At 44.7% G+C, this 12445-nt stretch overlaps 1 protein-coding gene across 1 annotated transcript in view; it reads right to left on the bottom strand.

The window, feature by feature from the left end:
• FRMPD4 (FERM and PDZ domain containing 4) overlaps positions 1–12445 on the bottom strand; it is a 179315-nt gene that overhangs the window by 93133 nt on the left and 73737 nt on the right. The window contains exon 2 of the mRNA XM_024760054.1: positions 3597–3757. Within this exon, the coding sequence (XP_024615822.1) occupies positions 3597–3757 (161 nt within the window). The remainder of the gene's footprint in view (positions 1–3596; positions 3758–12445) is intronic.

The raw sequence follows: 12445 nt of genomic DNA, 5'->3' as shown, positions 1-12445 counted from the left end.
TGTGACCACAGAGGACTCATGTTTTTGTCTTGATCCGTCACAGCCTCTTCCAAATGTTCTTCCAAGGAGGAGGTAGAGAACGAATATTTGTTGAGCATTTATTGTGTACCAGGCAACAGGCTAAGTGTTCTAACTAGTAACCTCTCTAAATGCTATAATCCTTTCCATATAATGACATAGCTGAGGCTCACAAAGGGGAAAGAATTGCCTGGAAGGGTTGAACTGGATGTCAGCTTAGGTGTGTGGACACTTCCAAGTTCAAGGTGGCCAACATCTCTTTTGAACTTGCTCCTATAACTCAAAAACTGGTCACTGCCAGGTCTCTTGACACATAAAGACACAGCTGCATGAAGCACACATCTGTATTAAATAAGACCTAAAAACAAATGCTTCGATAATATGGATTACCTTCACATGTCTAATGGAATTACTCCCCAGATACTGATCTGGTGCTATATGGTACTGGGATTTTAATTTTATTTCCAGAGGTCTATCTGGGTAAGAGGCACAGCTGAAATGTTATCTTTCAAATATTATCACTTTTACTTCATTTAGTAATTGAAACGAACACTTCACAGCCAGAATATGGAACTCATATTCATTTCAAGATGAGGGAACTGAGATTCAGTGTTTGCACACATAAGGAATTCTGAAAATCACTTGAGGGAGTTTTGATGACGATTGGATTACATATGAGCAATGACTCAAATTCAGTCAGAGAAATGGTTAGACGTCAGATGCTGGTCAAATACAGAAAAATGTCTGAACTAACTGCTTGGAGAGTGACGTTAACTAGTCCTCTGATGAGAAAACCACGTGCAGATGAACAGGGTTTAGTCTTACATTTGACCTATGCTTCTGATCAAATGGAAATACTCCCGTTTGAGCAAGAATTATGGGAGGAAGCAACACGCAGTTCCTTCCAGAACATGAAACAGGGGCACACTTCAGAGAACGCTCATGCCCTTTACTCTGAAAGCTGTCTTGTCTACTATAGAAAAATCTGGTCTTACCATTGGAATCACTTATCATTGGAATCACTCAGTAGAGTCATTTTATGATAGACACAGTTTATGTGACCAGCATTTTCACTCATAAACATGACTGAAAACAGTGCTCTTTGACCTTAGTTTGCACTTTTTCTATTCTTCTCAAAATTGTCGAACAGTAGGTGAGAGAGTCTGACTCTGAGGAAAGTTGAGGGCAAGGAAGGGAAAAGGATGAAGGAATAGTAACGCGATAAATACAAGAAAGCGAAAAACCAGACCCAAATCTCCAGTTAGCTCTGGGGAGGACATACACTTTGGAGAATCCCATAACCAGAGATGTTAAAGTGTCCCAGTGTTACAAAACTGCACGCTAAATGGGACACCATTTAGGAAAAAAATATGTGTACGCACACATATACATATATATACATGTAATACATTATATGTATGAGATACATACTATATGCAAATGTATGCGCGAAACTGTCTACTATATATATGCTCTCTCTATATATGTTAATAATGGTTAACTCTCAGTAGTAGAAACTCAGGTGATTTTTTAAAAAACTCTATCCTCTATACTGTCTACATTGTTTCCTTTTTTCAGGAAAGCATATGGATTATTTCATTATTATAAAAAACAACAAATCTCTTTTATTTTTGAGAATAAAATTCTCAGTTGCATTGAGTTCAACAACTATGATCTATAGCTAATGAAATAAAAAGCTCAGCAGACAAAGTAAGAAGTTGTGTGGTGAGGCAGTGGTAGGAGTGAACAGGGAACTTACGCTTTTCTGCACAAGCCTAAAGGCGTTGACTGTATTTGCAGTGCTTGCCCTCGGGCAGAGTGTGTCAAAATGAGGAAAAATGGAATCAACTTTAATAATCTATACTAGCTCACTAGGTGGCTTTCATTTCCCTTAACTGACAGACTCAACTGGCCAAATATTTTAGAGTTTAATAATAATAATAATAATAAACATTCCTGGACTAAGTATGTACCTGGCACCCTTCCAATGCATTTCATTCCCTCCCTTAGCCCTAGAAGGTAGACACTATGATCCTCATTATCCAAAGGATATAGAGAAGTTACATCAAACTGAAATGTAGGGGAGTTATCACGGAAGCTAAAAAAAACCTAATAAGGAGCAGAGGCAGGATTCAAGTCCGTCAAACCCAGGGGGTCTGACGCCATAGTCTGCGCTCTTGACTACAGCGTTTTATTTTTGAACTCTGTTACTGATTTGCAAAATCCCGGAGAAAGACAGCATAGAAGATACTTTCCTTTTGTCTGAAAAGAAATCCAGTACAAGTCCATTAAAATAAGTATACAAATACATATAATAAATAAATATTAGAGCACTGTTTCTGGAAGGCAAAGGGGCCCACGTCAGGCAACGGCATCACAGTCCACTATATTCAGCTGCGCTGATGGTGGAACATCTATATACTGAGAATGACTGAGAACAAGTACATTAATTATCTGACCGTATGGTAGAATTTAAGAGATGTGCCACACAATGTATCAGTCAGCATTTACTGTATAACAAGACACCCCCAAAACCCAGTAGGGTTTCCTCTCACGCTTATGGGTCTTTCGAATGACTGTGGATTGGCTGATCAAGGGCAGGCTTGGCTGGGCAGTTGTGCTGTACACTGAAGGTCAGCCTGTACTTAGCTCTAGACTGCAGGCTGGTTGCCCCACGTGTTCATTTTGGGGCTCGGGTTGTGAAGGGGTAACAGCCACTTCAGGGAAACTCTTCTTATGGCCGTGGCAGAAACCCAAGAAACGAGCTCAACTCCACAAGCATATTACAAGCCTTTGCTTATGTCATCTTTGCTAATATGCCATTGGCCAAAGTCAGTCCCTTGGTCCAGCCCAACAGCAATGGGGTGGCGAAATACATTCTGCCTCTAGTGGAAAGGGAGGGGAGCACATCTTTGCAAAAGAATCCAACCACCCCAATGATCTAAATCAGTGGTTTCCAACCCCCGGGCTGCAGACTGGTACCGGTCCGCGGCCTGTAGGGAACCGGGCCACACAGTAGGAGGTGAGTGGCGGGCTAGCGAGTGAAGCTTCATCTGCCGCTCCCCACTGCTCCCCGTCGCTTGCATTACCGCCTGAAGCATGGCTTACATGACTGCCTGAACCATGCCCCCGCCCCGTCGTGGAAAAACGGCCTTCCAGGAAACCAGTCCCCGGTGCCAAAAAGGTTGGGGACCGCTGATCTAAATCCTAGAGAAACTTAAACACAACCTTCTGCTTTTTCACTAAGGAGTTCGTCGGGAGCTTACTGAAAACAGCACCGTGCCTGCCTCTTAACGTGTGCATTCAGACATTAAGAAGTGGGTCATTTCCATGGTTACAAATGATGGATCAGTGTTTTCCTAAGTCTGGCGATATGATGGATTAGGAAGTTTAAAACCTCGTTTGCAGAGCCATTTCTGTCCCTCTGGTGGTCTGGCTCTATCCAGGTGATGGGAAAACTCAATTAGACTCCACAGCCTGAAACAGAACAGTATGAAGCTTGTGAAATGGAACAGTGGTCATGCTGGCAGGGGGTGGTGGATGGTCCCAGAGACCGAGCCTAGGGGTTGCATGCTTACCTGGTGTTACTGAGCGGACGACCACTGGCTTTTCACTCCCTGCCACGAAACCAAACCCCAGCACGGGGTCCCTCCTCATCTCCACCCTCCGAGGAGCCGGAGGGATGATCTGGCAGCTCTCCAACCGAGGGTCGTCAAATGGGATTGCCTGTGTCATGTGACTGTGGGAAAAGCACATAGCAGAGAAACTCGGCATCAGTGTACGTGTTTGGCAATGGCCTGGCGACCGCATCCTCTCTAGTTGTAAAACCTTCTCTTCTCTGTTTGGTAGAGTGTGGGGAGACCCACTGTCATGCTTCCTTCTTCTTTCAAGGAAGAAGGCAGAATGGCTGCCTTCTTCCTTGAAAACTCTAGGCCCACTTCTGCTTGAGGCCTTTGTACTGGCTGTTCCCCCAACCTGAAATGCTTGTCCTGCAGATGTGTGTATGGCCCACCCTCACTTCTCTCAAGTCTTTGCTCAAATGTGAGCTTCTGAAAGAGGACTATCCTGGCCACACGCTTTAAAATCGCAGCCTTGCCTCCCCACAGCCAGATCCCTTCACCCTCTTCTACTTTTTTTTTCCCCATAGAACTAATCACTTGCTAACGAGCTGTGGAACCTACTTATTTTGATGCGTATTTTCATTGTTCTGCTCTCCATACTAGAAGGTAAGCTCTGTGATGGCAAGGAATTTTGTTTCATTCACTGATTTATCCCAGGTGCCTAGAACAGTGCCTGGCACGTAGTGGATTCTCAATAAATAATTGAATCAAACAGAGAAAAAGATATTTCTTTGTGGAAAACTATCAAATTATAACTGATGTGCTGAGAAAGAACCTCAGAGGGTTCTGGGCATTTAGTGGGTAACGCATACGGCTTTTGGCTCCAGTGAAATTGAAGTGATGGGGATCGTTTTGGTGGCAACAGGTTATCCTGGTGTCAAATACAGTCCCCGTTTCCAAAGAAGCTGAAGAACTAACTCTTGGCATTTCTGTTCCAGAGAGACTTTCAAATGATTTAAATGAATCTTTTTGTTAACACTTAAACTTCGGAAGTCTTATCGATAATCCAAACTTGAAAAATGTACAGCATTCAAAAATTTTCAAAATGCTTCCCGAATAGCTCATTTGATCCACAAAACAACCTTGAGAACGAAGCAGCGGAGCAGGTATTATTATCTGCATTTTGCCAAGGAGGAAACTGAGATCAAAACAGTGGCTTATTGTTACTCAGGGCCCATGGTTGGTATGCCAGAGAGTTGGGTTGAAAACCAACTTCGGTGACTCTTAATGAAGTCTTCACTCATGCACATCATCCAGGCAGACTTCTTTGGGGGAAGAGTTGTTAGTTTGAACACTAGAAATCTCCTTAAAAGATTATTTCAATGACACGGCCTTAATTCAATTTTTTTCCCACTAATCTTCTTCAATAAGTAAAAGAAGATCATTTTAAAATACCTTGAAAGATGCTACCCCATATGCCATCTGGACAACATATTGTTCAAATGTAATGAAGAAGGACAGAGAAGGAGGAATCCTATTGTCCTCCAGTGTAATGAGTAAGAGTTAAGAAAAATCATTGAAAACCCGCTAAATCTGTCCTTTTGGCATATATCGCTGGATAGGAAAATAAAAGTTTAAAATCCCTTTGAAACAGAAAGGAAGGAAATGTCTTTTAGATTTAGCAGTTTGTGATCTGGAACACTAGGAAAAAGAGAAGTGTTAGTTGCTAAGGAACCCGTTGTGTGCCACGTGCTAACACTCATCTGTTACCTTATTTCATCTTCACAGCCGCTGAGATAGACGGAGTTTGACCCCGCCCACCTCCTCTTTGTAAATGCCCAGAGAGGAAGAATAACTGGGCCAAGGTCAAACGCTTCTCAGGTGTAAGCCAGGTGCGATTCACACCAGGTCTTCTGATTCTGTGTCACGTGCTTGACCAGCTACATAATTTGCAAGGACAGTACAAAATGAGAATGCAGGGCCCCTCCTTCCAACATGATTAAGAACTTCAAGACGGCAGAAGGTGAAACCCAGCCCAGGGCCTTCTGTGACTGCATGGGTCACAAGCCCATGAAGCTGGCCTTGGTAGGGTGCTATCCCCAATGTCTCACCACCATTCTAGAAACATCCAGGTTCAGAGTGGTGGTGTTATAGGGCCAAAAGGGCAGGGGCTGTCTTCTGTGAAATTGTAGACGTTTGTCCGGACCCAGAGAGTAGACATGGCTACCATGGTGGCACATGCACTTGGGACGAAGGGAGGTGGGCAGACCTCAGGTGGGCAGAAGGTCACATGGAGAGGCCTGGCAGTCTGAAGGAAAGAATTCAAAACCCTGATTAAACCAGCAGAACCTATGTAGCGTGAGCCCCAGCGTCCAGGGTAGGAGCTGCAGATGGGGCCCTGGGCGGGAGGGACTGAGACACAGGGAACAGGTGGGGAAGTCAGGGCTGGGAACTAGGACACCAGGAGGACCTCTCATACTCCTACAGCGGGCCCTGCTGCGCGCAACTTGACCTTCCACATTGATCTCTCACAGGCCTAAAACAGGCCCAAAACAGGCCCGGCTGTGTATGCCTGAGAGAGAGTGGGGCTACCTGGGGGGTCGTGGACACTGTTCTGTTCTCTTGTCTCCTCTGTAAGACGGCTCCATCTCAGAGTGTAACAGAGAAGAACAAACTGACTCCATGTTGGATCTATTCCTTCAGCTCTAACCGTTGTGCTCTGTTGTCTGTGCTTAGTCATGCTGTCTCTGCACCTTTGTAAAAGAATGCTGCCTACAGCCTGAAATATACAGGACAGCCCATTCTCAAGGCTCTGACCTTTAAAGGTACAACACTTGCCCATTTATATACAGATTAAAAGTTGCAGAACAGAAAACAACAAATGCCTTGTTGGAGGTTTACAGGAACATTGTGACCAGACCAATATAAGAACAAAGGATTCTCACACCACGCCAAGAAGTTTGCAATAATCAGACGCACCCCCTCCGCCTTTCGTACAGAAGAATTCTAACTCGAGTAAGATAGTCCTTTGGGACAGTAGTCCACCATCTCCTCGGTCTGCTGGCTTTCCAGATAAAGTCGCTACTCCTTGCCCCAACAACTCCTCTCTTGATCTACTGGCCTGTCGTGTGGTGAGCAGTGCGAGCTTGGACTCAGTAACAAGAGTGTGCTGTACTCTAGCTACATTTGGAAATGAGTCTCTCTTTTTATTCCCCAGAGGAACAAAGGAAAAAAGGGAGGGGAAATCCACATTTTTTTGGCCCTGTGCTCTGAGTTTGCACCAGAATCCACAGAAGCCATTCTGAATGATGAAGGTTGTAGAGGTGACGTGACTTGCTAATGGTAGTAGGAATTGCATTACAGAGAATCAAACTCTGGCTGGCATAACTCTCAATTCCAACTGTAGAGCCGGACTAGGGAAGATGAGTCCCCATGCTGCTGCCAGTACTGTGAAAAGCTTCTAGTAGTGGTTCCCAAACTTTACTGCATATTAGAATCACCTGGAGAGCTTTAAAAAGCCCTGATGCCCAGGTTTCATCCCAGACCAATCACATGAGACTATCTAGGGGTGGAAGCCAGGATCAATTTTTTAAAAATTAATTTATTTACTTTAGGCTGCATTGCGTCTTCATTGCTGCGCGCGGGCTTTCTCTAGTTGCAACAAGCCAGGGCTTCTCACTGTGGTGGCTTCTCTTGTTGCAGAGCATAGGCTCTAGGAGTGAGGGCTTCAGTAGTCGTGGCACGCGGGCTTCTGTAGTTGTGGCTCGTGGGCTCTAGAGCACAGGCTCAGTAGTTGTGGCGCACGGGCTTAGTTGCTCCGCGGCATGTGGGATCTTCCTGGACCAGGGCTCAAACCCGTGTCCCCTGCATTGGTAGGCGGATTCTTAACCACTGCGCCACCAGGGAGGCCCCTGGATCAATTTTTTAAAAAGACTTCCCAGGTGATTCCAAAGTGCAGCAATGTTTGGGGATCATTCACCTGCCCAGGGAAGAGTGTGTTCTAGTGCCTTCTGGACAACAGGAAAAGGGGACTTGACTGATGTCCCTGACTACCTCCCCTAGCATCCATTGCAAATGTAAGTTAAAATATTCAAAGCATCTCTAGATAGATTATCCTCTTTCCACTACATGATAAAGTAAGGGTCTCCAATTTTTAATTCATCATTCACTTAATGAGTATTACAATATTATTTTATTAATACATGACATTTATTAAACACTAACTTCAGGCTAAGCCTTTTTTGAGATGCTTTCCATATGTTAGTTCATTTAACTCTCCAAAACAACTCTATAATGCATTCATTTATTCATTTAGTCAACAAATGTTTATTGAATCCCCACTGGCTTCTCAGTTCTGGGGGTACAACAGGAACGAAAGCAGAATAAAAAAATAAAATATTCACTCCAGTGTGCAGACACAGGGAATAACCTAATAAATTGGTAAAACATATGGCATATCAGGTATTTTAAGTACTAAGGAGAAATACAATGCAGGGAGGAAGGCTGGAGAGCTGCCAGGCGAGGGTACTGTGAGATCATGCTAGGGGTCAGGAAATGTCTGGGGGGGAGGGGCATTTCGGCAGTGCAAAGGTCCTGTGGTGAGCTATGCCTGTGAGAGCATGCCTAAGGGACGGCCGGGCAGCCGGTGGTGGGGGGAGGGTGGAGACAGTGAGGGGAGTGGTAAAGAAGTGATGATGGGCTGAAGATGACACAGGCTCTTAGAAGGACTTTGTGTTTTGTTGTGAGTGAAACAGGAAGCTGTTTGAAGGTTCTGAGTGGAGAAGTGATGTGATAGATGCCATACTGAGAACAGACAGGAGGGAGCACGGGTAAGCAGGGACGGCATTTCAGGGCCCACTGCATCAATCCTGACAAAATATCATGGTGGCTTGGACCAGGGTGAGGGCAGATATGGCAAGAAATATTGGGCTTTTAACATATTTGGAAGCCACTCTGACAGAGCAGGGGTGGGACTCCTACTCTGGAACCTTCTTCCTGCACACACAGGACAGTCCCAGGGAGATGGACCTTTAAGCACATTATCTAATGCAAGTCCCATGTCTTGATGGATCCAAATTGCAGGAGACATTTTCTCTGGAGCTAATGCTTCACGGTTTGTACAGGAAACACACAAATGCCCAGGTATGGGGCCAACACGAGAACTGGTGTGGTAGTCTGGAATGAGACTGTGGAGCCAGACTCTCTGGGTTTGAATCCTGGTCCCACCACTTCCCAGCAGTGTGATGTGGACAAATAACTTCATCATCCTGCACCTCAGTTTCCTCAGAATAAAATGTCAAGCAGGTAGCAAACTCTCTGGCATGTAAGAAGCACTCAAAAAGCATTAGCTGTTATTTTCATCTCTTGAGGGCAATGAACAGAAAGGCATATGTTTCAGACATTATGAACCCATTCAACCTTAAAATATGAAGACAAACTCAACGTTTCAATTGCCTATAGCCCACTCTCGGTGAGATGCCTCACAAATCCCAGGTAAGCTCTGAGACTTCAATCTGAAGAATCACGTCAAATTCAATGACACAGGAAACGCAAATATATATTGATACGCACGAGGCAAAACAGTACCAGAATACAGAAGAATAAAATCTAGGCTTCTCTAGCGACTGAATCACGGGTAGTAAGTTTTCCTCCGCCATGTTTCAAAGACTATTAAGTGACCTTGGAGTCTAGGGCTGGGGAATGAGCCCGGGTCATGGGGCAAGTGAGAAGCACTAAATCCCTTTTAGGGAGTGAGACCCAGGAGCAGGCCCTTTCACCTCAGGTGCTGCCGTCCTCTGTGTCAACAGAGAATCTGCCCTTGGTCCATATCACTTTCCCACCCCAACAGGTTTGAGACTTACAAGCACGTGCGTATGATGTGGTCGCTGCCTGTTCTAATATTTTCTTTTTTGTTTATGGTTTTTTAATTCTTTTTGTTTTGCTTGCACTTTGAGGATAACCTTCCAATGGCATTATCATATTCTTGCTAAACAGGTTATATTTTCAGAATACATTATCTAAAAATAATCAATCCCTGTCTCTTTTCCAGTAAGAAAGGATCCACACTAAAATGTTCCCCCATGAAACATCATTCTGTTCTTTGTGTTAGGCAAGTACCTTTTGGCTCTCTCCTTGCAATATTTTTTATAAACATTTGAGTACTTTTCTGAGGAGCTACACAAACTTTCAGCCCCTGCCCCAACCTTCTCCAACAAACACACACAGATCGGCCAGAAATCTCTGACCTAAAAATCCAGAGTGCATTAATTGAGATGGAAAATGTGTCCATTGAGATCGAATGAGCAATCTTGCTATTTCTGAAAGATTCATTTCAAAGGGAATGATGGGAATCCTGCTGCCTAACTCCCCACGACAAAAGGAAAGGGCTTTCTTTGAACTCTGGGAGGCTTTCTTCCTCAGCAGAAATAAAAGACTGATACATCCAATGTATCACAAAGAATTACTTTGACTAGTAAAATGTGCCCTGTAAGAAAACGTAAAGTAATTTCAGTTTACCATGCACTCATTAGAGCCAGTGAGGTCCTTTTTTGGAATATGTGCTGAGTAGAAAGATTCTGGAAGGAAGAACCAAATTTAGAAGCCATTCCCTTTGGTGTAGAGTTAAAGAATCTAGGAAGATGGTGGCAGGTGGGACCCCTGGGTAGTTAAGACTGGAATGAAAAGGAGTATAAATAAACATACATGCCTCAGTTCTGCTTGAGAAGGTCATTGTTGGTGTGACCTTTCAGGGATGGGCAGCTGTGATTCCATGAGAGCATTAAGCATCAATATATAATATTCTCATCTTGGTAGCCCTGGTGTGAGTTGCAGACTGAGTTATTCTTCATTTGCTCCCCAGCATGTGATTTGCCACTGGACGCCACACTGCTTTTCAGTGCCTTCCCACTGGACACAGTACGTACTTCTCCACCCCTTGACTCTGCTAACATCTCGTTGCCCAAAGCATGTGACATGGCTGAGGCCAGATGTGACAAGCAAAACACACTTGTTTAGCTGGGCACGAGCTCTTGCTTTTCTCTTGTCACCATGAGAAGACCTTCCCAAGGCAGCTGCCACCCTTTCAGCTTGGGCTCTGGAATGGACACATGTAGAACAGACCAGAGCCGGCAACTCAGTGAGGAGCCAAGTGGAGCAGAGCTGTCCAGCACCTCAACCTAGATGAGCCAGCTGAACGAGGGGTAACAAATGATGATTGTTTCATAACACTGAATTTGGGGGATGTTTGTTATGCACCAAAAGCTCACTCATACAATCTGTAATTAGTGTTTTCAGTAGTACTTAAAAACCCTGAAATGCCACATCCCCAAAGGATTCTCTCTACCACCCCTATTCTCTACACCATTTATGGTTAAATGTGCTACATTTTACAAAAACACTATCGACACTTCCAAAGGAAACTTCTCCCCTTATTATCCCAGTTGACATGGCAGCCACAGGCACCTCATGATCCATTCTTCATGACTTTCTCATATCTCTGAACTGGACTTAGGTAGTCGTGGCTCCCAAGCCAACAATTCATAAGCCCTGTTGTGGCCTGTGAAGGGGCTTAATAAGGCTCTGGACTTCCCTGGTGGCGCAGTGGTTAAGAATCCACCTGCCAACGCAGGGGACACGGGTTTGAGCCCTGGGCCAAGAAGATCCCGCATGCCGCGGAGCAACTAAGCCCACGAGCCACAACTACTGAGCCCGCGTGCCACAACTACTGAAGCCCGCGTGCCTAGAGCCTGTGCTCCGCAACAAGAGAAGCCACGGCAATGAGAAGCCCTCGCACCGCAACGAAGAGTACCCCGTGCTCGCAGCAGCTAGAGAAAGCCCACGCACAGCAACGAAGACCCAACGCAGCCAAAAATAAATAAATAAATAAATAAATTTATTTAAAAAGAAAGAAAGACTCTGAGCAAAAGTGCTGTGCAAGGCAAACTAGAGTTCCCCAGAATAAGAATTTAAGTAGGAAGGAAAAGAAAGCAGAAGTGTGAATCACTGAGCTTGATAGGTCACAACTGAGAGGGACTATGAGGTAGATTAGAAACCCCAAGATTGGTTTCAAGCAAGTCAAAATTACGATGATGTGTGTGGCAAAATAACATATTGAAAAGAATTTTTGCTTTGTTCTCATTGAGCTTCTTCCTCTCCCAGGTCTAGTAAGATAGGCTTCGTTCAGTCCCTTGCCTCAGGGAAGATGCATTTACCAGGGCCCAGAGAAAAAGCTGATGGCAGAAAGCCTCTCTCCTGACTTGTTTCATGAAAATCTGAGCAACTTGGCCTAGGAGTCAAGGGCAGAGGACCCCTGTGAGGTGGCAGCAAGTTCAGGAGAGAGAGCTTGGTGGTAAGTCTAGCAAAGCACCAAGATGCATAGGCTGAGCCTAAAGAAATGGTAAAGTCAGTGAACTTCAGGGGACCGTGCAGGCTCAGACGCCGGTATCTTAGGACTGAAGGACACAAAGGCCTGTTTGAATTTCTGTTCTGCAGATATTCCGGGGACTTCTGAATATTCGACATGATTATATTCCAATTGCCAAACAGCAGAAATGTAATACGATGACACTCACACACGAGTTTAAGGGTAGGATTTACATTGGCTCTGTGAGAAAACAGAAACTATGAGTAAACAGCGTCTTTGAAGGAAAGGAGAAAGAGTAGTTGGAAGAGAAATCATACTGTGGAGTGACGTCACGCAAGGAGATCCAGGAAGTCCTGCTAATGAGGGTCCTGAAGCTTCTCTGAATCTGGAACTACCTCCTAGAGCTGCTTCCCATGAGGCTAGGAGGCTCAGCCATGCGACATTTCCATTCTCATATGTCCATGAGATTCCATCTCTCTTAGGATCTACAGTACGTATTTTTATA

This window comes from Neophocaena asiaeorientalis, unplaced genomic scaffold, assembly GCF_003031525.2.
Source record: "Neophocaena asiaeorientalis asiaeorientalis breed wild unplaced genomic scaffold, Neophocaena_asiaeorientalis_V1.1 scaffold295, whole genome shotgun sequence".
Classification (NCBI taxonomy): Eukaryota; Metazoa; Chordata; class Mammalia; order Artiodactyla; family Phocoenidae; genus Neophocaena; species Neophocaena asiaeorientalis.
Note: the sequence above shows the minus strand (reverse complement) of the source record. Positions and strands in the feature narration are given on the sequence as shown.